Source organism: Columba livia, chromosome 1 (genome assembly GCF_036013475.1).
Source record: "Columba livia isolate bColLiv1 breed racing homer chromosome 1, bColLiv1.pat.W.v2, whole genome shotgun sequence".
NCBI classification, from domain to species: domain Eukaryota; kingdom Metazoa; phylum Chordata; class Aves; order Columbiformes; family Columbidae; genus Columba; species Columba livia.
Genome location: NC_088602.1, coordinates 160,371,796 through 160,397,960, shown reverse-complemented (window position 1 = coordinate 160,397,960; position 26,165 = coordinate 160,371,796). Strand labels below are relative to the sequence as shown.

The 26,165-nt window shown below is 38.5% G+C and overlaps 1 protein-coding gene across 6 annotated transcripts in view; it reads right to left on the bottom strand.

Annotated features, from left to right (window-relative positions):
• The window catches only part of ACSS3 (acyl-CoA synthetase short chain family member 3), a 118,453-nt gene that overhangs the window by 29,114 nt on the left and 63,174 nt on the right, over positions 1–26,165 (bottom strand). For all 6 annotated transcript variants that reach the window (XM_065041551.1, XM_065041540.1, XM_065041523.1 and 3 more), the window contains 2 exons: positions 17,591–17,742; positions 9,947–10,050 (listed from right to left, as the gene is read on the bottom strand). In XM_065041551.1, the coding sequence (XP_064897623.1) occupies positions 9,947–10,050; positions 17,591–17,742 (256 nt within the window). The remainder of the gene's footprint in view (positions 1–9,946; positions 10,051–17,590; positions 17,743–26,165) is intronic.

Below are 26,165 nucleotides of genomic sequence, written 5' to 3'. Positions count from 1 at the left end.
TCAGAGAATAAAAAGCTTTTTGGTCGTATTTTGAATATGTCAGGTTGCATGTTTAAACATGCATTAAGTTGGGCAATGCATTGAATTATAATACATTTTCAGACTAAAACCAAATTTCCAATTTTTATTTCCCTCGTACATCATAACTGACACATGAAGAAATACTACGAGATAAATGGAGATTATAGAAAGTAATCACACATCTCAGTGCTAACCGTTTACTGTTTAATCATTTTGGAGAATTTTAATATATTGTATGCATAGTAATACTGCAGAGATGGAAAAGATAGATAAAACTACTACTGTGCAATTCAAATATATTTTCTGTATCAGGGTCTAATATCTTAGCAACTCCTATTCTCTTTCTTTCTGCCTTCGTTGGGCAGCCTTAAGTCCTGCACAGGATCATTCCTTCCATGCACTAGATCCATGCAGCTTACTACTAGCTTTCCTGTTCTTAAATCATCAGGAAAATCATCTACTTTGCACTAATGAGCACTTTATTCTCTGAGCAAGAACAACAACAAAAAAGCAGTTGCCATGCAACAAGAATGAGATCAGTAACCTGTTAACATCTCCACACATATGAACTGGAGGTGCTGTCACAGCTTGTCTCCTGCAGGCAGGTGGGACTGCACTGTTCTTATTTCACATACTCGTTCCTAAACATGTCCCCTCTTCTTCATTTGCCTATTCAGTGCACACTAAACATCGTTCATGGCTGAGCTCTCTCACTTAAGACTGCTTTACAGTTCTTTTATTTTCAATCATCTAACCACACCAATGAAATTTTAAAAAGGAGGAAAACATTTCTAATACTTCATTCATATTAATGCATGTCCCTGGCTGCATGTGGAAAGACGATCAGAAAAGATTAAGATTAATAAGCACTGAGAAACTGAAGTCAAACGGGATCAGAAAAGCTTAATACATACTTTCTATCTATTCTAAATCAGAAAATATCAGCACGAATGAGAGAGAGTGTCTACAGCACAGCTGATACTGAATCTGTAACAACACAGAGGGGGTCCTGACCCATGAGAATAGCCAGGAGGAAAAGAGAACCTTACCAGCAATTTAAAGAACAGAAGTGCATGGGTTTTTTACTAGAAGCTAATGTGCTTACTGACTTAACCATGGCCAAACTGTTATCAATTCCATAAATAAAAACAAAAGGGAAACATCTTTTTATTCAAGCTACAACACTCCTTCCATCTCTGACCCAGTGCAACGTGGTGCATTTCCCAAAATCCATGGGAGAACTGAAATCCATGTGAAATGCCCATCTGAAATAATCCTCAAGAAATAAGCATTTTTGGAGGAGAAAACACACTTCATGAAATGGTGGAGACAGTGACCAGCACTGAAGGTCACAATAAACCTATGGAGCTGTAATGGATCATTCAAAGTAAAAACACCTTAGAGAATATGTATATAATCCAGATGTACATTCTTTCATGTCCAAAACACCCATAAGCAGTACACAGCAATAAACAGGACATTTCTGTAAAGAAAATATTTCTCACCTAAGCAAATACAACCTAAATTTCTGAAGGAGAATCCTCTTCACATGGATTGCATGGAGAAAACTCATAAAAATTCAAGACTGGAAGATGAGTATAGATGACTCTAAGTCTGAAATGCTACAGAGGGCAACACAATCAGAGAAGCTACATCACCCATATTACTAAGGATGGAGATGCTAAACTCTGTTAGCATGAGCAGAAATTCAATATTTCACCATTAGATTAACAAGGATGACAGCAATAAAATGCCCAGTTCTGAGCGCTGGCAGTCTTCAACACTTAACTCTCTCCTCTGCCTACCTGGAAACAGGATGCTCCAATTTAAGGTTTTCACAAGTAACCTGTTTGCAAATACAGGCTCATTTCAGAAAATTCTTTAATTCTAATGTTCCATGTGACCGCCCATATTAAGGCTAAAGTAGTTTATATCATAATGAAACATCAACAACAACAAAAAGGTGGGGTGGAAGTAGAGTGAGGCTGAGGAAATTTTTGTCTCTGCAATTATAGCACAGTCTGGGATGCACACACAGATTGAGGGCTGCAATGTCCCACACTGAGGAGGGACCAGTTTTGTTCACCCTTGCTCCACATCTGAGTGGTAACATGTCCAGAATACTGGTACAGAGAGCCACAACTGCTCTTCACAGGTTTAAGAGACTGCTTGGCTCCTCCAAAGCAATTTAGCCCAAATTACCTGGCTCATTATAAAACTAGAATGTCAAATCCTAATTTAAATCCATGTCTAACTCCTTTAAGTTATGTTAAATTATAATAAGATAAAAATTGCAAGAACTATCAATGCTCTAGCCTCAACAGATAAGCCAATCATCACGATAAGTTAGGAAAGAGCTCTTAGATTTTGACCAGACAGACAAATAAAAAAATACATACAAGTTCTGTTCTTTTTCCTTTCTCTCAAGCTAATGGTAAAGGCCACAGTACAGAATAAGACAGCTCTGCATTACTGAAAGGTCAGTCTCTCTTGGTGATGCCTGTGGCCCTTGAAAACACTTCCTCCTCTCTCTCCTCCAATAAGGACTAAAATCTATTTGAACTGGGTGTCCTAATACGACATTGAAGGAATAACAAGCTACTATAGCTAGTGACACACAGTCCGCACCTGCACGAGTCCGATTACTAAGCAACAAACTATGGCTGAAACAACCTTTATGTTCGCACCCTTAAAGGACAGAATGCAAGCCCCCAGGTGGAGACATGATAAATAACCACTTTTCTCCTCTTCCTCTACATGAATGCCTGATAGAAGTTCAGTTATACCAAAAATTATGCTCAGAGGACTCTGTAACTTAGGGCTGCAGTGCTGCAGAAGTTTCTGCAGAGTAAATCCCACATCTGTAGAATTGTTCTGAAGGATATCAGCTTCCCCTTAAAAAATATGATCCCTGCCTTGACAGGATACAAGTCTTCAAAAAGCATGAATTGCATCTACACAGAGGCACTACCTGATAACTTAATCAGTAGCCTGGACTTTTGTTCCACCTCTTTCATTTCAGCTTCACATTCTTGGGCTAACTACAGAACTGTATTTCTGGCACTCAAAACAAGATTTCCAAGAATTCCAAGACACTTTTGCTGCAAATTAAAAGCTATCCTTTGTTTAGTTCACCTTTCCTGCTGCCTCTTGGTCTGAAAATCTCAACATAGTAAAGGAACACACTGGACTGATCTGTACAGTTTTGAATGGGGCAAAGCAGAAGTTGACTGAAGAACAAAATCTGGCATCTAGTTGTCAAATGTGGGGAGATAGAAGTCTAGACTGACAAGGTAATTCACCCAAAGAACAGCTCGATAGTGGAAACCTGGAAAAATTAGCTAACAGAATTCAGTTGCAAAATCCACCTTTCCTGATACTCACGAGAAGATGATTCTGTACAACGTTGCCAAGACAACAAAATGGAAACTAAAGACTGGGGACCACGTGATGCTGCTTGGAGACCACATTAATAAAATCTTCCCCATGCATGATTGTGGTAGGAAGTACTTCATTTAAATATATTACAGTGAGTACACTTAACTACGATTCATATTTTCTACACCAAATTCAATGATATAGTTATTTTGTTTTTATAGTCCTAATAAAAGATCTGTATTACCATAAATCCCACGTGGAATTACATAATAATTGTATGTCTCATTAAAAACATTACCAATATACTATTCGCATGGTTTAGAGGTAAGACACAGAAAAGGAACAAGAAAAATTTTTTAAGTGATAGAGTATATTAATTAATTGTGCTACAGAACTTGGGAAACCCTACCAGTAAATTTTTTTTACACTATGCCTCAGCGTATCCAGGGTCCTGTTAGAATGTGTGCATATCTAATCTTCTTTTTCAGCAGCCATACTACAGCAAGCACTATGTGGTTTTTGTCTTAATGCCTGCTGCAGGCACCAATTCCTTACTGGATAAGGCAGCTTTTTTCCAAGAAAACAGAAAATACACACAATCTTCTCATAGTTCTGCCTGCTACTGAGCTGAGGCTCAGAATATAGCACGTATCTCCAATTTCAACCTGTTACACTTGCATACTCTGTAGCTTTGATTCCCACAGCACTCAACCAAAAAAGGCACAGGGAAACATCTCTTGACTGGGATATGGACATAAAATTTTATCACTGAATTTTCAGTTTCAGTTATGCTTCATCTGAATTTTCCTATACATTCTCACAGTCTCAAAATGTTTCTATTTAGAAATATCAAGAGAAAAAAAACTCTTTACACCCTATAGTTCTTACGAAGAAATGGAAATCTGACTTCTTAACATTTTTTTTAAATACCAAAAACAATGTGGTAAAGTTTCACTTTATTTCTTTTTACTACAAAATACTGAATAGCTAATATGAAAGCAGTTGAGGATGTTTACCACAAGTTTTCAGAGCCTTCATGCTTCCGCAACTCATCACAACCTCATGGCTGTTACCCTTTTATTCTTCTGGAATTCAAATATCAGCAAACTGATATTTCTTTGTGTATTGAGGCCTCTCCCAAGGATGTGACACAACAGGTACAACCCAAACACTGTTTGGGCTATTTCAAATACGTTTGGCAAGGTGCCCTGTAAGGTACTTAGCTGAAATACTGAAACAGAGCTAGTGTATCATTTCCTTAAAACATAACGACACACAGAGGCAGAACAAGGTCCAAAATGTGCATTCCTGTTCCCTTTCAGACAAAATATCACAAAACATGTTAATATGACAAGAAAATTTATCTGTGAGCAAGAAAAGCTCCATTTTCTAAAAAACAAATTTGCAATGGCTTCCTGGATAGATTGTAGCAAGATACTTGTCTTTCTCAATTTAATGTCTGCAAGACAAAATAACTTTACTTCACAGGGGTGTGAAAAGAATTAATGGCATGTGTTTGCACAACTACTTTGAAGATGAAAATTGCTATTTAAATGCTAAGTGTCATTCCTTATAAATAAGCAAAAACTAAACACCTGCACAAATCCAAAACAAGACTACCCTGTCTCCAGGTACAGATGAGCCCAGGATCTGAAAATATCATTCTTTCATCCATTGCCATGCCTCCAAAGAAAACAGCAAGTGCTCATCAGTCCTTACTGCCTCAAATGCTACTTGCTGCTCATTGATCCTGTGACATACACTTCACAGCTTGTAAGTTGTGCTTATTTTAAATGTTAATATTTGTGTTACAAGTATAGTAAGTGTTATTGATGAAAGTGTATTGACACAAATTGAAGTTTTAATCAGGCTTTACAGGTGTAGCTGTTTTGAAGTCCTCTAATGAAAGCATTCTTCTGTTTCAAAGTACTGTTTCAACTCACAGTGATTCCACATACACCATAAATCTTCCAAAGGCAAAATGAAAGAAAACTCTGTCTACATTTCTTTGTCCATACTGATTTATTTCTAGTTCCAATATATGGCAAAGGTGCCAAAAGCTTTGAAGATACCTTACCACACCTGAAGAAGCAAGGGGTTTACACACTCATTTTATAACACTTCTGTTCATCAGTGTTTTCCTTTCAGTCATATGCATTTCCACCTCCAAATAAGGACTCAGTTGCTTCCCACCTCTACAAAGCTGATCTCTTCCCTCCTTTTCTCAGTCATTAACAAGGGAAACAATGACCCCATCATAAAACAAGCATACTCAGATACTGGAATGCCCTCTTCCTCCATCCTCCACTTTCGCGTCAGTTGAAAGAGCCAACTACGACATAAATGCATAAGGAAGATCTACAGTATTCAGGTAAATTAAGATGCCAACATTTCTCACAGTTTTGCAATGCTCTTGCTTTGGAAGAATGCAGACAAATATTGAATTGGGGAATACGTAACAATTTCCTAAATTATTGAAGCTCAAAAGCATTTTCGTATCTGTAAGTAAATCAGCAGCTTTCAGTCTCAGGCATAACAAAACAACAGTTTATATTTTTTTCTGCAATTTAATTACAAAAAAAGAGGTAATTTGTAAAATCTAATAGTTTGTGGTTTTTGAATTGAATTTTGTTATAAGAAAAATTTAATTAAAAAAACTTCTTAGCTTTACATAAAATAAGTCATTGTCTCAACCTCTTCCTGCTAGAAGTGATTAGGGTTTTTTATTCTGTGATTATAGCTGTGATATTTTATTTTTTAGATAGTTTGGAAAACTGTTATTTCTGAATTTATGGGTCATCTACTGGGTCATCAGTCACTAATCTTGAATATTTCTAACATGAAGTGAAACAGCCAGCTATCTACTCTGTAAAATATTTTACATTCAGCACCTTTAACCTAGTGTACTGAAATTTAGAACTGTCGGATTGAAAAGGCTTTTCGAGCCAGGAAATCCACTTTCAGCAATATTTTACCAAGTCACAGACACAGCTGAATGTAACACAAATGCTTGTTTTTTCACCGTTAACAGGATACGTTTTGTATTCTGCTAAAAAAGAGGTGGCTGAACAGTAGAAGGGAAGGCTGCTTTCATCTGCTGCACTGGCTGCTGTGCTCCAGGACAAGCAAAGCCTTTCAGAAGGAGGAGGACCCATTTCTTCCCCATGGGCATTTCAGCATGTTAATCCCAAGGAAAACTCAAGAACATGGGATAGTGTTGGGAGAAGCATTTCTGTTTCATCTCACTTACCACACCTGACCATTCTCTATTTTAAAAGTTATACAAATCTCATTTATTTGCTTATGTTCTATTAAGCATTTTTTCCTATGCCTGGGAAGCAAAGAGGGGATGTTGCACTTTACGTGAAGAGGGGCTCTGCCTTGTCAGAAGTCAGGTCAGGAGCCAGTTGAGAACTTACAAGTGCAGACCAGCAGGAAGACCAACATTCATGCTGTTGTAGTAAGATTCTGCTGGAGACCTGATCACGGCGAGGCCTGTAGACAAGGCCTCCTTCAAACAAATGGAAAAAGTCTCACATTCATAGAATCACAGAATGGTTGGGGTTGGAAGGGACCTCTGGAGATCATCTATTCCAACCCACCTGCTAAAGCAGGTTCACCAGAGTAGATCACACAGGAGTGTGTCCAGCTGGGTTCTGAATGTCTCCAGAGAAGGAGACTCCACAACCTCTCTGGGCAGCCTGTTCCAGGTCTCTGGCACCCTCAGAGTAAAGACGTTTTTCCTCATATTCAGATGGCACCGCCTATGCTTCGGTCTGTGCCTGATGCCCCTCATCCTATTATTTAGCACCACTGAAAAGAGTCTGGTCCACAGGCTCTCATCCTAATGGGAGACTTTAACCACTCTGACATCTTCTGGAAGGACAACACAGCAAGGCACAAGTAATCCAGATTTATGCAATGCATTGATGACAACTCCCTGGCAAAAGTGATCATAGAGCCAATGAGGAAAGGTGGTCTAACTGAATACTATTCAAAATGGGAAACAGTGTGCCACCCTCAAGTTTGCAGATTACGTACTACTAGTAGGAATGGCTGATACATCAGATGGGTGTGCTGCCATTCAGAGGCATCTCAACAGGCTGGAGAAATAGGTCAACAGGAACCTAATGAAGTTCAACAAAGGGAAATGCAAAGTCTGACATCTGGGGAGGAATAACCCCAACACCACTGCACACTGGGGACCAGTGAGCTGAAAAGAGAAAGATCTGCAGGGAATGAATGGACCTTTGGATCCTGGTGGACAGTAAGACGACTATGAGGTAGCAATGCAGCCTCACAGCAAAGAAGGTCAACAGCATCCTAGGCTGCAAAAGGAAAAAAGTGTCAGCAGGTTGAGGGAGATGATCCTTCTTCTCAGCATTAGTGGGTCCATATCTAGAGAGGCCAGTTCTGGGCTCCCCAGTACAAGAGATGGAGCTACCGGAGAGAATCCAGTGAATAGCCAGGAAAATTGACATCTTTTATATGGAGGGAGGCTGAGAACACAAGGACTGTTCACTTTGGACAAGGCTCAGAGGAGATCTTATCCATGTGCATAAATACTGGAAGGGAGGGAATAAAGAGGCAGATGTCTCAGTGGTGCCGACTGACAGGACGAGAGGCAACAGGCATGAACTAAAGCACGGGAAATTCCAGCTGAGTACAAAAAAAAATGTATTTACTGTAAGGGTGGCCAAACACAGGCAAAGGCTGCCCCCAGAAAGGTTGTACAATCCCTATCTATAGAGATGTTCAAAACTGCGGAGGATCCTGGGAAACTCTCTCTAGGTGACCCTGCTTTAGCAAGGGGAGGGTGAACTAGATGACCCAAAGAGGTCCTCCAATAATTCTGTGATCCTTCCTTCCATCTTTCTCATTATGCCTTGAAATTCAGTTCTCTGATTTGAACTCTGACTTACTACTTTTTTTCCATCAGACTGAATGCCTTGGTTACATTCAACAACGCACATTTCTACAGAAAGCACTTGGAAACAAAAATGGGTCTTCAGTTTAATCAAATTATTAAATGCTCTCAAACACTGTAGTTGAAATGGCCTCAGCTCATTAAGTTGTGCTACAATTTAAGAGCACACCATGAAAGTAAAAATCAAGCATACTATACTCTGAGCTGAGCTCGTGCTCTTCTTCGAAAAGACTCTCAAACACAGTCCTACCTCTACACACTATAATTACGTTCACATGCTTAAGATCTGTCATTGATACTTGAGATACTTCCAAATGAATGCAGTAATATTAAACCTTTGCTCTAAATATACATCAAAGCTACAGGCAATTTTATATATATGTATGTGCACAGAAACAGATAAAAACAAAAGCAAAATTACATATAGTAATACTGTTTACTGTCAGTTCAGTCAGTAATCAAAGACATTATTTGATCTTTTAATCTTTTTCAGTTAATTGCTTATTCTGCATCACTGAGGCCTGTTCTTGCCTACAGACATTAGAATCATAGAGAAGTGAGCAAAATACAGATAAATAAAATAAATAAATAAAAAATGACACTACTATCTTCTGGTACTTTCTCAGTATTTATCTAACATCGTGGGGGTTTTTAATAAAAATGATACATATTAAACCTCCTCAATGGATTTCACTTCATAACATATATTCTAGATGAACCAAAGAGTCTTCCACTTTTTATTCTAATCTTATATAACTGTTATCTGACTCATCATGGAGGAATCAAAATGTTTTCCTCCATATAGAGAGAGACCAAAGAAATTTTGCATCTCAAAACAATGACACACAGAAAACTGCAGCGGTATTCTGGGAAGGGAGCAGAGGAGGGAGGAGCGGAGCAAGCTTTCATAATTCACTCTTTTAGCTTAAATACCAGTAACGTGTCCGAGAAGCAAAAGCTGAATCTGATCTGAAATTTTAAAATATCTTAATCTATAGTTATTAGGAGATACATTTGGTCAAACCTTAATTCAGAATTCAATTGGGATTTTTGCAAAGTTACACACAGATTGGTAGTCTGATTCCTTCCTTGCAGTCGAAGTATTATATCTAATCCTCCTCCAGTGAAATCAATGGGAGACGTTCCAAAATAATCAATAGAAGTTGGATGAGATCCATACAGAACAGTATTAAAAATGAAGGAGTCTGTTCTGTGTGTTCTTAATTACACAAATTATATGTGCAAAAATGTAATTAAACCTGAAAGCTTCCCTAAATACCAAATTTTCTGTCACAAAATAGTCACACATGCAAACAACATAAAAATACACCTGGAAAAAATAGTGATGCAACCTCTGTTTTTTTAAATACAGGCATTAGAGAATACCTTTTTTATTCTCTATACAGCTTTTAAAAATGCTGTGTTTTAATTATATCCTGAAGTAATTTTTTAGACCACTTCCAAAAAAACTTTCTTCCTCCTTGAATTTTTATTTCCATCGTTTACCCTGCCTATCTAAATGTTCATGGAAAGGGAAACCATTTCTACCTGCAGACTCAGGAAACAAGTCTGAGAAAATCTCCTCACCGTATCTTACAATTGGTAATTTAAAACACTCACCAGTTTGCCACCAGTGGTCCAAGACAGGTACCTTGAAGACCTTTTTTGACCATTCTAGCGTGTCCACATCACAGTGCTCACCAGCTACAAATAACGTTCTGAACCTTTAAATAAAAATGAAAAAGGATGGAAAAAGGAAAACAAATGTAATAAATGTCTGTGGTTGTTTTCTCAGATGAGATAAAGAGAAAAGGGGAGGGAGAACTCTTACTCCTTTTATGCTCCATCCTACTGAGTAAAAAATAGCATCTTAGAAATATTAATCCATGCTGCTTAAAATGTCACGTAAAAAAACTTTATTTTCAGAATGCAAAGAGCCTGGTAGACCAGGGGAAGCAACTTTTAGTGGAAGTAACAAATAAATGTTCTATACACAGGAACCAGGTAGATATCTACTGGAATGAAATACCAAAAAAGGGTCAGAAAGAAACACCAGAAAAATTAGTAAAGAAATAAAGAGAGCTAAAAGGAAATAACTGTAGCATAGCTTTTAGCTTTAATTTGTTACTAATGTTTTCTTTAAACAGATTTTAGTAGTTTTTGAGCTGTTTTGGGGAAACAATGGGACATAAAGCCATTTCCTGCAGAGAGGCTGGATATATACCCATTAAAAAAAAAAAAAAAGTAATCCTGCTGTCCTACTAGATGATGCTGATGACAGAGCAATATTCAGCAGCACTGGGTATCTGATCATAGTACTTGAATTAAGCTCATTTCACTGGTCATGTTGCAGCAAACTTCGGCAGAGGAGATGCAACACTGGGCAGTTCTGACTTTGTACCATTTTGTACCATCGAATTAGGCATTGCTATATAACTGGGTATTAAACTCATACAGTCTTTAAACTTCATCATCTTTTATTGGATGCTTAGTCACACTTCATTGTCCTTTAATAAGCATTACAAATTCAATTCATGCCCTGTTTAAAATTATAAGATCCTCTTTGCCAATGGTAGTTCTCTTAAATATGACTATCAGTACTCAGAGGCCAGACGTTACTGTATATTGCCAAGGTTCTGATCTTTCCAACACTTGCACAGTAGCTTTATTCATGTCATAGCAGATTTTTTGCACTTATTTCCTAATAAGCAACTTAAATCCCTGTTAAACTGCATATAAACTCATGGATACTCATGACACTAGACAGACAATGTCACGTAATAAGAAGGTACTAAAGAGAAGAATCATTTACAATCTTGCCTCACACCTCTGTCACTGTCACAACAAACAAATAAGTAATCCTCTTCAGGTAGAAACACAGAACTTTGAATTCAGACTCATGACAAACAGATGAAAATGAATGGCCAACTATACTGAGATGAACCGCTGATTTATATTCAATACTTTATCATTAGTCTGTCTTGTGATAGCATGGTTTATACTGAGAGCAATGCATGGTATTTATCTTACTTGGCTCTTATTATCAGAAATATATGTCTATGCTGAAATAGTTCTCTAGGCTTCTTCCATAGTACATGAAGAACAAGAGGCAACTTTAGAGAGTAATTTACCTTGAAGAGACTCAAAAGGGTAAGATTTATTTTTCACATAACAAACTCAAATTTAAAACCAAAATTAAAAGAAAATCCAAGGCCCTAGAGCAACACTAACAAACACATGACTAAGCTACAGTATGATGACTTTGTTAAGTTACTGTTTAAAAAGTTAGTGATAGATACAACTATTGTCCAGCTACTGCATTGTAACTTGGAAGGGATGTTCCTGCATCTCAGAAAAAGGAAATCAGGAGCACCTGACACTTTGGACATTTTATTTTGCTGAGCACTTAAACGTATTCCTGTTTGTACAAGATTTTGAAACAGAAATAATCTATTTGGGAAATAAAATCTAAACCAGGGAAATTTAAGACATAACCTTTCTGCTTTACTTCCACAGATAAATCCGAATGGAAAACTGCACCTCCTCCCCCAGAAGGCTGGTGTGGCAATCTGAAACACTTCAGCCACGTTAATGCCCGTCTGTAACCCCCGGTGCAATTCTGCCACAAGGAATAATGTGAATTCTGAATGCAGAGCTATCACACACACATGCCCTGTTGCTACAGACCAAAGAACTTGCTTCACTTTTGTAGTATCCGCTCATGCCTTCCCTCTCCCTAATCCTCTGTGCTAGGTGTATGACCAAAGACAGCACTTCCATTTTACCCAGAGGAGCAATTCAAAACCTCAAAGGGCTGAGGGAAGACAGGAAAGATAAGGAAACATAGATTCAGATCCCATATCAGAAGAACTCTGTTTACCAGCAAATAACCTTTCTTTCTTTGAGTGACAGTGCACAGGTATACACTCACATCACAAGTGACTCAACATTTTATGAACAGCCTCTCATGTTAACAGAAACTACAGAGACATTCTGCCAAGTACTGCATCAATCCTCAAGGCTTCTGAGATGACTGTATGCCTCATTAAGATATGAATGTACCTTCACATGACCCAATAACACACTTCTCCAAAATGCCCCTTGTTAGGATTGCAGCACACCCTTCCACAGCCAGATTAATGTCAGGGACATTTTGTCATCTCTAGGAACCTAAAGTCTGACCTCGCAATAGCAAAGGCTTCTTATCTACAGACCACAGACCTTGTACAGCAAGGCTGCCTAAGCCAAAAGGCATACTTTGAATATTCTCACCCCATTCCTCTCCAGAGGACAGGCACGTCCTGCTATCAGAAAAGCAGCCTCTCACTGTGTAAGGACTAGTGTAGTGACCTGCTTGCTGTGCAGACACAAGGCAGAAGAATATACAGAATAAAGCTACATCTGGAAGCAACATAAGTGAAACATGGGATGAAACATTATTAATTGCAATAAGCTACGTGCCCTAAAATTTAAAAGCCTTTTTTTCAGTGCTGTTTAGCCTCAACATCAAAAACATGATGAGTTTATTGTATTTTAGATCCATTTACAGATCCATAATTAAGACTACAGGAAGAGAAACTTCCACAAGCAAAAGTTATTGGGAACTCTGATAACCAAGGTAAGAACACTGCACAAGTTAAATATAATGAACTGAGAATGGTCTTATCTGTGAATTAAGCAGAAGTAACAATCATAGAGGTAGCCAACTTTGATATATGGAAATCAACTGACAGTACATTTAGTCATGAACTTCTGAACATCAGAACATCAAGTTCATCCTGAACTTGAACATGCAGACAAAATAATTCCATTTCCTTAAGTTCAGAAGAACGTTTCAACCAACATTCTTTTCTGACAATCCAAGATGGGTTGGAGTAAGTTCCTTCTTGGAACAGAAGGTAGAGAGTCAAAGGTATAAGCACCTTTCACATCAAATAAGCATAGTTTTCTATACCCGTAACTACTCAACATTACTGGCAAACTGCTTTCTGAGCACATCTCCCACATTAGGAGATAATTATTATAATGAGTGTGACCCCAATCAACATCTCGTACTTGAATGCTTTTTATTGTAAAGTACAAGCCAGTGCTGATAATTACAGTTAACAGCTAACTGGAAGTTATATCATAGATCAACACTTATGATAGAGGAGAACAAAATATTGTGTAAGTAAAAACCACAAATACATATTTTATGAAAAGTTTTTTAAGATTCATTTTTACATTCAGGGCACTCCTGTTAAGTACTTCTCAATTTACATTATATGGAATATTCTATAATTAGGCATATTAAACACAACATTTCGGCTATAATGTAAAACCTACATTTATTAATTCATTAACTTTATAAACTGGTGAAAAATTCTGTTCAATGACCTTATTTTAAAAATAGGGCTATTAAAATACCAAGAATTTAACAGACTTGATGAGAAAGTTAAGACGTCATGTTCTCCTCTGAGCCAAAACTAGAATTCCTCTCTTCTGAATTTAACAATCAGATTTAATAATTTGCAGGCTCAAGAACAACTTCACGATGTGAAAAGGAGAGGAATTAGCTCCTTGGCAAATTTACAGCACAAAACCATCAAAAAGCATATGAGAGCAAAGTGCCACAAGCCTAACAAAGTGAAAGAACTATGGAATTATTTTCTCCTGTCACACAGTATAGCAAGAGAGAGAAATTGCAATGGTTACAAGATGTCCCACTGAACAATTTTTTAACAGTCCACTTAAAACTTGAAAGCATGCCAGTGCACCTGTTACTGCAATCATCTGTCACTGCAATGGAGTTAAAGGGGAAGAAAATGTCTTAAAACCTCTCTGTTAAATATATATGTCCTAAGCTGTTGTTCTGAAAAACTTACACTCTTAACATAAAATTCAGTGCAATCAAGCTTTTAGGCCCTATTCAAGAGTCCAGCAGATTGGACTTGAAGTATCACCTGATATAGGGGACAGATCAAAGTCCCTAATAGCCCTGATGTAGTTTAAATTGTTCAATACAGCATGTACATTTTGGTGTCACTCCAAGCAAAAAAGAAACCGCATCTCCAAACCATTTCCTAAAAGCAGGAGTGTTCACATGGGTAATAACTTGAGCTGCACTTTTCCAAATTAAAAGATCATGGCAGTTCTTTTAATTCTGGAATGCATACGCAAGTTTTTTTCTAGAAAAGAAAAACTCTATTTGCATCATGTTAAATAAGTGTTTCTTCCTGCAAAGACAGTGATAAAGAGTCATTTGCACTTCTTAATTTAAACTGGAAAGGAAGAATTCTTACTAATTCTTAATGCACCCGGAGACTGCAGACACTTTAACATGTAAAATTAAATAATACTTTCAGGTCATCTGCTTTTTCTCCATTGACGAGGGATGGAACACCTCTCCTATGAAGAAAGGTTGAGAGAGTTGGGGTTATTCAGCCTGGAGAAGGCTCTGGAGAGACCTTTTTGTGGACTTTCAGTAGTTAAAAGGGACCTATGAGAAAGATGGGGACAGAGTTTTTAGCAGGGCCTGTTGCAATAGGACAAGGGGTAATGGTTTTAAACTAAAGGAGGGGAGATTCAGGCCAGACATGGGCAAGAATTTTTTTACAATGAGGGTGGTAAAACACCGGCAGTTTCCCCAGAGAGGTGGTAGATGCCCCATCCATGGAAACATTCGAGACCAGGCTGGACAGGGCTCTGAGCAACCTGATCTAGTTGAAGATGTCCCTGCTCATTGCAAGGGGGTTGGACTAGGTGACCTTTAGAGGTCCCTTCCAACCCAAACTAGTTATGATTTTATGATGTGTTTGTTCATTTTCCTCCCTGAATAGATTTTACCTTGGCCATGAGAATCCAAGCACTGGAGGTTTGGGTGACAGAGTCAAGAGACAGAACACAACTGCAGCTCAGCTTCTCAGAGTGTGGGTAAAGGGGAGCTCCACAAAGACTTTTCACAAATGCAGCTGGGTCTTAATCATACACCCTCTAGCAGCATGTGAGAGACATCAATTACTTGAGAAAGTGTTTCCTTCTAATAGTTACGAATTTGCTACTTTAATTTCATGTCCTCTTGTTCCTGTGTTATGAAACAGAACATGAGAGTTCCTAATCTACTTTGTACTCATTATTTCTACACAGTTTTTATGCATTCTCATATTTCTTCCTAAATCAAGTGCATGAATATCTGGTATCAGGTGAATAAGCTAGAATCTCTACATCCTCTTGATATAAAATGGCAGAACATTCGCAATTGACCTTAAGTCAAGAAAGCCAAGGAAGCTTGTAACTAACTACTCCTAGACGTATAGAGTCCTAAAATCACATTCAGCCCTTTGAACACAACTGCGAGGCTGACGTGGCCCCTAGTGAAAATGAGTTTGACTCTCCTGCTCCAGCAGCATGTGGCTAAACAGGGCTTTTATCCTACAGTATTACAAATTAAACATCTGGGTTGTGTTTAAGACATAGGTAATGTTTTGTGTCAAAGGCAAACAAATTTCAAGATTTTACTCCAATAGCCAACAAGGAATTTGAGATGTGCACTAGAACTTTTGGAAACCCCACATATAATTTTGCGCAGAGGACATCAACGCCACCAGCATCAGTTCTGAACAGAATTTTTTTTTACCTTATGTCATTTCAAAAGAATGCAAATCTGCTTAAAATTCAATTAACTTCTGTAAATCAAGTAGTCCCTTGTATACTGGAAGTTGGCATTGCCTACCAACTCTGTGCCTTATTAGTATTATCTTTTTATTATCTTTTGTTATGTTTTATCATTTTATTATTTTTAATGTGATTTTTAAAAAGTGGTATTGACTTTTATTAGTTTTTTAATAGAAGTTTTCAGGAATGAAATGTACTATGTGGAAACCTCTTTCAGGACTGCTTTCTTGAACATGTGTTCTGGAGTCTCTGTAGAGTAGGTAAAGATACAAAAATTAGGTAACAGAAAGACATCTCATTTCCAAGATTTTGCACCATATAACAGTGAAGAAGGCATCATAGATCAAGGAAATGTACTAAAAGTAAGACTGATTTCAAACTGAAACAGGCAGAATTCATTTGACCTTGGATTGAAAAGTCCATCCAAGTAACACCCACAAGCAAGAATTTCCCTAAAATGGAATTTTTAGTCACCTGTTGGACTCCATTTCTTAACAAGTGCACGTTAAAATGGACATACACTATAACTAGCTGGATGTTAATACTGAAATCATCTCAAAACAGATGGAAAAAAGTAATTATTAACTTGTAATGAATACCTCAGAAATAAATCCAGCTTACTAATAGACGAAACTTTCCTGAGCAATAAAGAACGTGAAGGCCTAATGAAGCTACATGGCTTTGTATCTTCCCCTTCTCTTTGGACAAGTGTGATAAAAGACATCTTATGGCTGAGTATTGCCTGTACAGTCTGACACAGTCCTTGTTGCATCTGAACAAACTATTCAAGATTTGATGTGGGACAACCCCCCACATTTTTCATATGTAGTCTGTTTGCTATAAGACACAGAAACCTGACCTGTCAAAGCACTAAACATTCACAGATGCAAGCCAGTGTGAGAGGCATTTTATTAATAAAATGTTAATAACACATTTTAACCATATAATGCTAAAAATTCTGAAATAGTGGTAGTTCAGTGGCTCAGACTGGATATTGAAAACTAATAGAAGACTTTGACCTTAATCTCTCCGTGCCTTAGCTTCCCATCTGCAAAATACAGATAATACCACTCTCTCATCTCACAGGGGATTTGTGAGGATGAACTCAGTCACGATTTCGAAGCGTGCTGCTACAATAGTGGTAAACCCCTTAAAAAGAGTACGAGAAAGCAAACAGCTCAGTCTTTGGAGCACATAAGCATAAGAAGTAACTAAGTTACAGGGAGATAAACATAACATTGACTAGCTGCTGATTAAAGGAACACTAAAATCCTGTGCACTCAATGAAATGAGGTCATGTGGGAAAACAGTACAGGATCATGTAATCCAAGACTGTATTACAGGGTATAAATAAGCACAGTGGGGTAATATTAAGGTTGAGCAAGTAACCCTAACTCAGTAAGAGCTCTTAACCTTAGAGCTGTAATCTTTTTAACAGATTTCATCTTCTCCAAACTAACAATATAAACTTACAAGCAAATACACCTGAAGTGCCAGGAATACATACAAATTCTGCTATACAGAGGTGGACAAAGCCCCAGACACTCTGCTATTCTTAGTTCATCCAGCCTGTTTCTGTAAGAAACTGCTTCCAGTGTATCCTTAGTTCACCTTTTCAGAGAGTACTGCTTTCCCAAGGCTGCCTCAGGGTCCTGCTGACGGATTGCTCTAATTGCAGTTGGTGAAGTAAAGGCGGCAGCTACTTCATGCTCTCCTAGCACTCGGAAATAGGCACCAGCATCTGGCGTTCCCACAGGCTTCCCCTATGGAGAGAATAATTTAAAATGTCACGGGATAAAAATACTTCATAATTCCTTGACAGTTCAAGGCTTGAGTGTGTAACAGCAGTGGTAGAACAGCAACAGAAGTAATTTCAAGTAAGACTGTAAAGAAGGCTTTGTTAAAAATAATACACTGTGAGTGTATTCTCTTGTAGAAATATTAATAAATTCACAAGCTTTGAGCACAATCTCTCACATGAACACAGCACATACTAGCTGCTACCTCGAAAAATAAGACAAATGGACACGGGAATGAAAAGGCAGCCACAAAGAGTGGTTATTACACTGGCAGCAGAGAGAGTCATGTCTCCATCTATCCTTATTGCAAAACAGCCTGCAAAACAGAGTCCCACTGAACCAGGAGTCTCTGGACACAGCAGCACTCCAGGTATATCCCCCATGCACAGCCCCACAGGACACAATGCCAGCTTTTTCTTACCTAGTAATTTCCTCCCAATTCTGGAAAAATTCCCACTTTGCTGCTTACAGCTGGCTTCTTGGCACCTTTGTGCTGCTGCCCCACATGAAGACTGAAAAGAAGCCAAAGACTCCTTTTTTGTTTTAGTGCGCTGCCAGGTTTGTGGTTGGGTGTTTTTAAACCAAACATTGTCTTGAGCTAGGGGACATAGTCAGGGGAATTACAAACAGAAGTAATCAGACGTGACGAATTGTTCAATGGTAAGTACTAATAACAAAAAATAATAAAAAATACTTTTCTGTGGTGCTACAAATAGGAAAAGCAGTTGGCACAGGATTATACAATCACAGTGTTGCTGTATGTAATTACCACAGTGCACAAACCACTCCAGACACATTCCGAACTTATGAAAAGATGATGTTAATGTAGAATGAGCTTTAGCTCTACAGATATTGCCATAACCTTTTCACTAGAAAGGCCACACCTGGAAGATGAAATCTGACAGAGCACCCAAGTTAGGAAAAATATGCACTTTTCATACTGCAAACACAGCTTTGTCAGCGCTCTAATGCAAGAAGTCACAATACAGAGAAAGTTTCACTACTGAAACTTTCACTGTCTTTACAGCAGCTCACAGGCAAATTCATACTTTTCATCCTTGTGTCAAAGGCAAATTTGGAATAGACAAATCAATAGGACCAGTGGAAAGAAAGCAGCATATGAAACTCCAATTAATCTTTTCATTTTACCAAAATGCAAAACAAACACAGGCATTTTAACACCTTGAAGAATTTGCTAAATCCACTAGTTTTACTCTGCTAATGAGGCACTACTAACACAGTAAATGTCCTTATGAAAACACACACTCATCAAGTTAGATGCCCTGTCCCCACACAAAAAGCAGCACGGTGGCTGTGACACAGCTGCCGGGAACTCATCCCTTCCCCTCACTCCCACCTGCCCTCCCACCGCAATCTCGCCCAGCTTACTCTGCATCCACCTGCGCCTCAACACTGGCAAGAGTGCAGATGAACCATCTGGGAGATTTAAAGAATGCAGGATCCCAGAGGTCAGAGAGGTACAGTAGGCTTTGCAGCCCTACAGTGAGATACTGCTGGTGACAAGAGCGCTGCAGCAGAGGATCACCGTAAAAGAGAAGAAAAAAAAAGGCAAAATAATGCACAATTGAAAAGCCATTTTTAAAGGATGGAGTAGTAAATGGAGAGAAAGTAGTAGGGGGGATTATCACCAACACCAAAAACTCTCTCTTCGCTAATATTCTATCATAAATTACCAAAAAGAAAAGAACGATAATCACTGGCCAAAAAAGTGAATTATGCCCTTTTTTTCTGTCATATAATGCACAGTTCCCAAAGAAAAATCTTTCACAAAACTGTCTTTAGCGTCCTCCTAGCACACTTCTTCATCACAACTTTCATGCATTCATTCAAGTGTTCACCAATATCTGTTCTTGAACCTCTTTATTCAAGTTCATGTCGCCTCCCCATAAGGTTCACTATACCTGCAGATCTGCTACCATCTGGCTAGGAGTTCAAGTCCCCATCACTAACATACACATAAATTATCTCAGACTGAAAAATTATATTATTTTCATAAACTTCTCATTAATTATGTAATTGAGCTAGCACCATTTATAATCATCCCGGACAACAACAAACCTACCTGTGGAGCAATCTGAAATTCGTTAGATCGCCAGTAGTAACGTAGGCTGTTATTTTTCACAGAATCACAAAATGTTAGGGATTGGAAGGGACCTCAAGAGATCATCTAGTCCAATCCCCCTGCCAGAGCAGGAACACCTAGATGAGGTTACACAGGAAGGTGTCCAGGCGGGTTTTAAATGTCTCCAGAGTAGGAGACTCCACAACCTCCCTGGGCAGCCTGTTCCAGTGTTCTGTTACCCTCACTATGAAGAAGTTTCTTCTCAAATTTAAGTGGAACCTCCTGTGTTCCAGTTTGAACCCATTACCCCTTGTCCTACCATTGGTTGTCACCGAGAAGAGCCTGGCTCCATCCTCCTGACACTCCCCCTTTATATATTTGTAAACATTAATAAGGTCACCCCTCAATCTCCTCTTCTTCAAACTAAAAAGACCCAGCTACCTCAGCCTTTCCTCATAAGGGAGATGTTCCACTCCCTTAATCAGCATTTTTAACCAAAGGGAAGTTTCCAAAGCCTATAAAAGGGCTGTGTCCAGCCCTGAGCACATCCAGTCCCTCCTACTGGCTTGGCTGCTGGAGCTCAGGCTCAGGGTTGCCACAGTGCAGCTGTGTAACCTTGGACCAGACCACCAGGAAAACAACAGAGTTGTGACAAGAGCTGCAAAGAGCTTCCCCTTGCTCAGGAGGTGAGTGCCGCTCAGGTCGTCACCCTTGGTCCCTGACTGAGCTACACTGCAGCCGTGCCTGGGCCTCACACCTCCAGCAAGTTCAAGCCTGAGCTCTGGAGCATCTTCAACACAAGCAGCTGAACCTTCAGGAGGGTGTGGGGAGGCCCACAGGGCTCTGACAGCTTGGCATTTATATGTCACAGGTAAGCTACAATGGCTTTGATTTGGAGAAGCACCATTCTCAGATCTAAGAGGAAAAACAAGTTAAACAACAGAAAAAGCATAAGGAAAGGAACAGAAAGTTCCCCTGACAGTCAATAACAAATAATACCCAAAGAATAAGGCGACACTTAAAACATGCATTTAGGAAAAAAACAACAACAAAAAATAATCTGTTCCAGCTGTAAAATATTCTTACTGATTCTGCAGAAAAACTTCCCCTATGCCTTGGCAGCTGTTCACAGTTTAGAAAATGCATAAACAAAAACTGACATAAGCAAAACAAATCTGAGACAGTGCGAAATTATTTCAAAGCCAAAAAAAAACTACAAATAAAATTGCCAAAGAGAGTTCTCATTTATTATACTAAAATTTTAAGAACTACTGCGAGATGCCATGAGTGGCTTATTACCACTTGCAATTTTGATTTTTAAAAAGTTAGCAATATAAACAAGAAACCACAGGGTAACTGAATTCAGAATATGCTGACAGATTGCTGAGTCAGTTGGGGACAACGAGCAACTGAAATGTTTCCACTGGATTTCTGCAGGGATCCGATCAAGACCTGTTGCTATTCAGCATTTGCATCAATACTGGAAATGAAAATTTATTTTAAAAGCTACTGGAAATTCTATCTGTGGCTGTCAGGAACCAAGAGCATGGTAAACAAGAACACGTCAGAGAGCTTGTCCACCTCACCTAATTTAAAAAAGGAAAAGCAGACACAGACACTTCTTGTATCAGCTAGGAGGATTCAAGTAGAAAAGACTTCCTCTCAATAATATACCAAGAGACTCTAAGACAGACAGACAAAGAGGAACATCCTTCTGGATGTACCTAGATTTAGCATGTAATTTGTCAGATGTCTACCAGCTGAGCAAACATCCTCAGGCAGAATGTGTTGATGGATAATACATGATTATGAAACAAGATTCACAGTCAGGCAGCAAGAACGATCAAGGGGATAGAAATGTTCTCCTATGGAGAAAGTTGGAAGCCACTGGGATGGATCATTTGAGGGAAGAGACATATAAAAGGAGCTATAACAAAATAACCAGCAATGTATCAGTAACAGCTCAGTGATGCCCTTTCTGTTTGATTCCTAACAACAAGGGGCTAAATTCCAAATTCAGTTAAATTCAAAATTATGAGGAAATTCCCTGCATAGCAAATATTACACATGGAACTCCTTGCCACCAAAACCTGCTGACACCAAAGCACACACCAAATCCTGACACATCAGGATTCAAAAGGAAATGTTCACAGAGGCATTCATCCTCCTGCTGCTCGTCCTGTTGCCAAACCTCCACTAAGGACTTGAGATGATACATCCTACTGAACTCACTTCACAAATACAGCCAGTGTTGATGATGGCAGAAACATCACAAAACTGGCAAACTTCAGAGACAGCATCTGCTTTGTAAGCTGATGATAATGGCTCACAATAACTGTAGAAAGACTGGGTGTCTCAAAGAACTGTGCCAAATGAGAGTAATTTTGAAGATGTTGCTCTTGTTTTCTACCCTTCAGATTTGCTGCAACTCCAGGGACTGGAAGAACCCCAGAGAGTACTGTGAGGAAGGCTCCATGTGTCTTCCTACAGCTCAGTGTGTGGCAACAGGTCCTTCTCTGTCCTGGACCACTCAAATGCAGCACAGCTTCTTGGCAAGCGTGAGCATCCTCTTCCTCACCCGAGCTCCAACTCAAAGTCCGAAGCATTGCAGTAGCTATTAACAAAATGCTGCCTCTTTCCTGAGATCTCAGGTAGCAGCTACACTTTCTCTTCATGCTGCCCTGTTGCTTACAGCCTGCAATTCCATTAGCGACAGCAACCCAGAGTGGGCTGTGAGACTTCAGGTAGCTTATTTATAGCTGAAGTTTGTCAAGTTTGTCATGTCTTGGAGAAAAACAATCTGGGAGAGATTAAAATAAAAAACAACAACAACAAACACACCACACAACCACCTTGCTGTATTTGAAGGAATTCATTACTGTTTTCACGTTCCTGACAATGGTGTTACAGCGAGCAAAAACTGAAAGCAGGTGGTTTCCATAGCAATTGTTAAAATGACAAGTTGTCACCCACCAAGTAATTTAAAAATGAACAAATCACTTTAAGAAGTGAGGTTATGAAGTCAGCCCAGCTGATATTCACTAGTGGTCGTCCCTTGGCAAAGGGATGAGGTGTTCTTTCCCTGTACCTAAACAGCATACTGATACTCCCTAACCCAAAACCCAACATTAGGCTATCACTTAGGAAAAGCTTTGACTACAAATTTATGAACAGTCACCATTAAGAAAGTCTTCTGAGCAGAGGAAAAATTATAAACTGTTCCTCTTCGTAAAAATTATTTTTCTCCCTGTGTGCACAGAACCCTTCCTTTTCTTCCCATTTTTAATCCCCCAAAAAAGACACTGATGCCATGAACACTGTCTGAAGACTCAGTTGGTGGCATCTCAAAAAAAGAAAATTGGGAAATATACAATCACTGTTTAATAATGTTCTCACTAAGAGCAAAAGTCACAAAGCAGACATGCAGGTCAACTCTGATTTTTTTCTTTAACATTCACTGTTAAAAAAATAGTATTTTTACTCTTTATTTTCCAAAACCACCACATCTTAAATTCAGAGGTGCCTTTATAATGATAATATTCCCACACATTCACACAGAGACAAAACTTCACTGGAAGACAACAGTGTAACAGAGACTGCTGAAGGAACTCATCACTCTCCTCCGTTCTTTGTCTTACTCTACACTTGCCAGAATGAAAACCTCTTCATTGTCGTATTTACTTTAGTGATTCTTTCCTGTTAAATTCAAGCAATAATTTTAATGTGGCCCAAAGTACCAGTGGTCAAAAATAGCTACTATGAAACTATCAAAGTCTTTTCCTTATCTCCAAGAAACTGCCATTTTTCTCACATGGCTTTCCTTTTCTATTTAACTAGCGTGGTGGTGGTGAGTTAATCCCTTTGGAATGAAGAGTCTAATTAACATCTATTAGGTGTTTAAACATTAATTAGACTATAGTAATTTAATATTCAAGCTAATACGGTATTTGATTCTATAAATGTGTATTTCTGCTACTGGGTGACGTTTTTGTTCCTTATCATTCAGAATAGCAGAGAAATCAATCACAGTGGTCCCCAGTCTTAAAATACTATGAATTTAGTGGAAAACCACTGGAGGTTTTCTGGATAAAATAGAAAATGGAACTCTTTTCTAATAGAATTAAACTTGAAAAGGAATAAAAACTATGTCTATTTTTTACTATTTTGTTTCTATTTTTCTACTGAAAGTCATTTATAACTGCAGTTCTGTGATTAATTGTTTGTAAAGATCCTGACACCACTGAAGCCCCCGAAATTGCATACTAGAACTATATTGAGCATCTGGAGATGACATAAAGATGGAGATGGGGTTTGAAAAGTACCCAACATTAGGCAAATTGTGCAAGTTATGAAATCAGCCTAGAAGAGAGCTCAATTTCTTTCTTCTCCAAATTTCAGCTAGTCACACATTTAGTGTCAATACACTCCAAATAGGTACGTTCACTCTCTCCAAAATTTCTTGATTAAAAAGCAAAGGAACTTAAAAGAAGAGATTATTCATAAAGTAAAAGGATTCTAAAACACAAAAAAAAAAAAAGAAAAATCAAAGCAATACTTCTTGACTAGTAGACAGAACAGTTGAACAGATAACTGAAAACTGTGGATGATTTAATATACTTAGAAATATACGAAACAGTCATGCACATGAGGAGAAAAAAAGATTACTATCTCTACAGGTATAGTTACATAGCACATAGGTTTACCTTTATGAACACCCATCTGCATAGGGGAATGCACAGGTATGACACAAGCTGACGCTGCGAGGACAAGCTCCTAGCAGCACATGCTGAGATTTCTCACACGCCTACACATACAAACAAGAATTCGGCCTACGAAGTCTTTAGTCAAAACAGCTGACAGTTTACCATTTCTTGTCCCGCAGACCCAGCAATGATCTTAACTAGAGGACTAATTCCATACTGCAGAGTTGGTGACCCATGTTAACAGTTGATCTGAGAAGGCACAACCCTGTGCTGTGCTTCTCTGCCTCTTCACTTCACCCAGAATATTTATCTGTGCAAATAGATCCAAGTGAAGTAAGAAAAAGATTCCTGTCTTGCGTGTAGAGCATATATTAGTATCAGAAAATTAACCTCACATACTGATCCACACTATCTAACACAAAAAAATGTCATCAATTATAAGACTGGCAAAGAATAGATATTATTTTCCTAGAGTACATTTCTGCCTCATAAATCTGGAACATCCTTATTAACTCTGATCACCTATACAAATAATTTAAGTTGTTGGGAAAGCAGATTCAAGATTGAAGGACAGCATGATAGTACTTAATTAAATATAGCTTACAGCGGTGTCCACATAGCCTTTTAAGCCTCCACTTCCAGACAACTGAACAAGGTTTTTTCGAACAGGTTTTTTTTTTTGCTTAAGGATACTGAATTTCCAAAGATTTCGTGGGGTCTCTACATACTACAATGATGTAACATCTCAGATGGTTACCCCCTGACAGGAGAGGGACAAATGGAGTTCTGTGAGATCTGCATGCAGGACAGACTGTTCTTCCTCACCCTTCCACCTCAGGAAAAGGCAGGTGAAAAATGTACACCGAACACCTCAGTATGCAAAGCCATGCATACTTCACTTAATTTTTCAGAGCCAAAGCTCATTTCTCTTGTTCACAGTGGTCTCTTCTGCTATCACAATAACGCAGAAAAGAGTGTCCAGACTGTTTCTCTTGTTCACAGGAAAAATGATATTTTTATGTGCAATAGAAATGTCTTTCTTTCATTAGCAGTTAATTGAGAGCCTACATGATTTAACTCATGATAGTAAAATCAGTCCCCAAATTAGTTAGTGAACCTTGAGGAGTTCGGACAGATGTATCCATGCTCACCCTACATAAACAAACACCACACAGGAAGAACATGACAAAAACGACCTCTGGGATGAGCAAAAGGTGTAGCACAGCTGTAGACTATGTGCCCATACTCCAAAACGTCACAAATCCACCTGTGCATCTGAAGTTATTTGCAAGTTCAAGTACACAAGTACATAGTGTTAGTTTTTCTGGACATTTTTATCCACCTATACAAATGTAGGTATATATATGTATTTGAACATATGAATTCTGGGAAAATTACTGTACTCCCTTTTCCACATAAAGTTACCACAAAATCCTTTCTGCAAGGGAGTCTACCTTATTAGTTTAACATGTTATTTCACTTACCCATTCCTCTTGAATTCTACCTTTTTTCTTTTTCCTAGAACATTGCCCCAACACTTTTAAACAAACTCTCTCCTTCTTTGTTTTAAAACTACTTGATTACTTTTAATTTGTAATTTC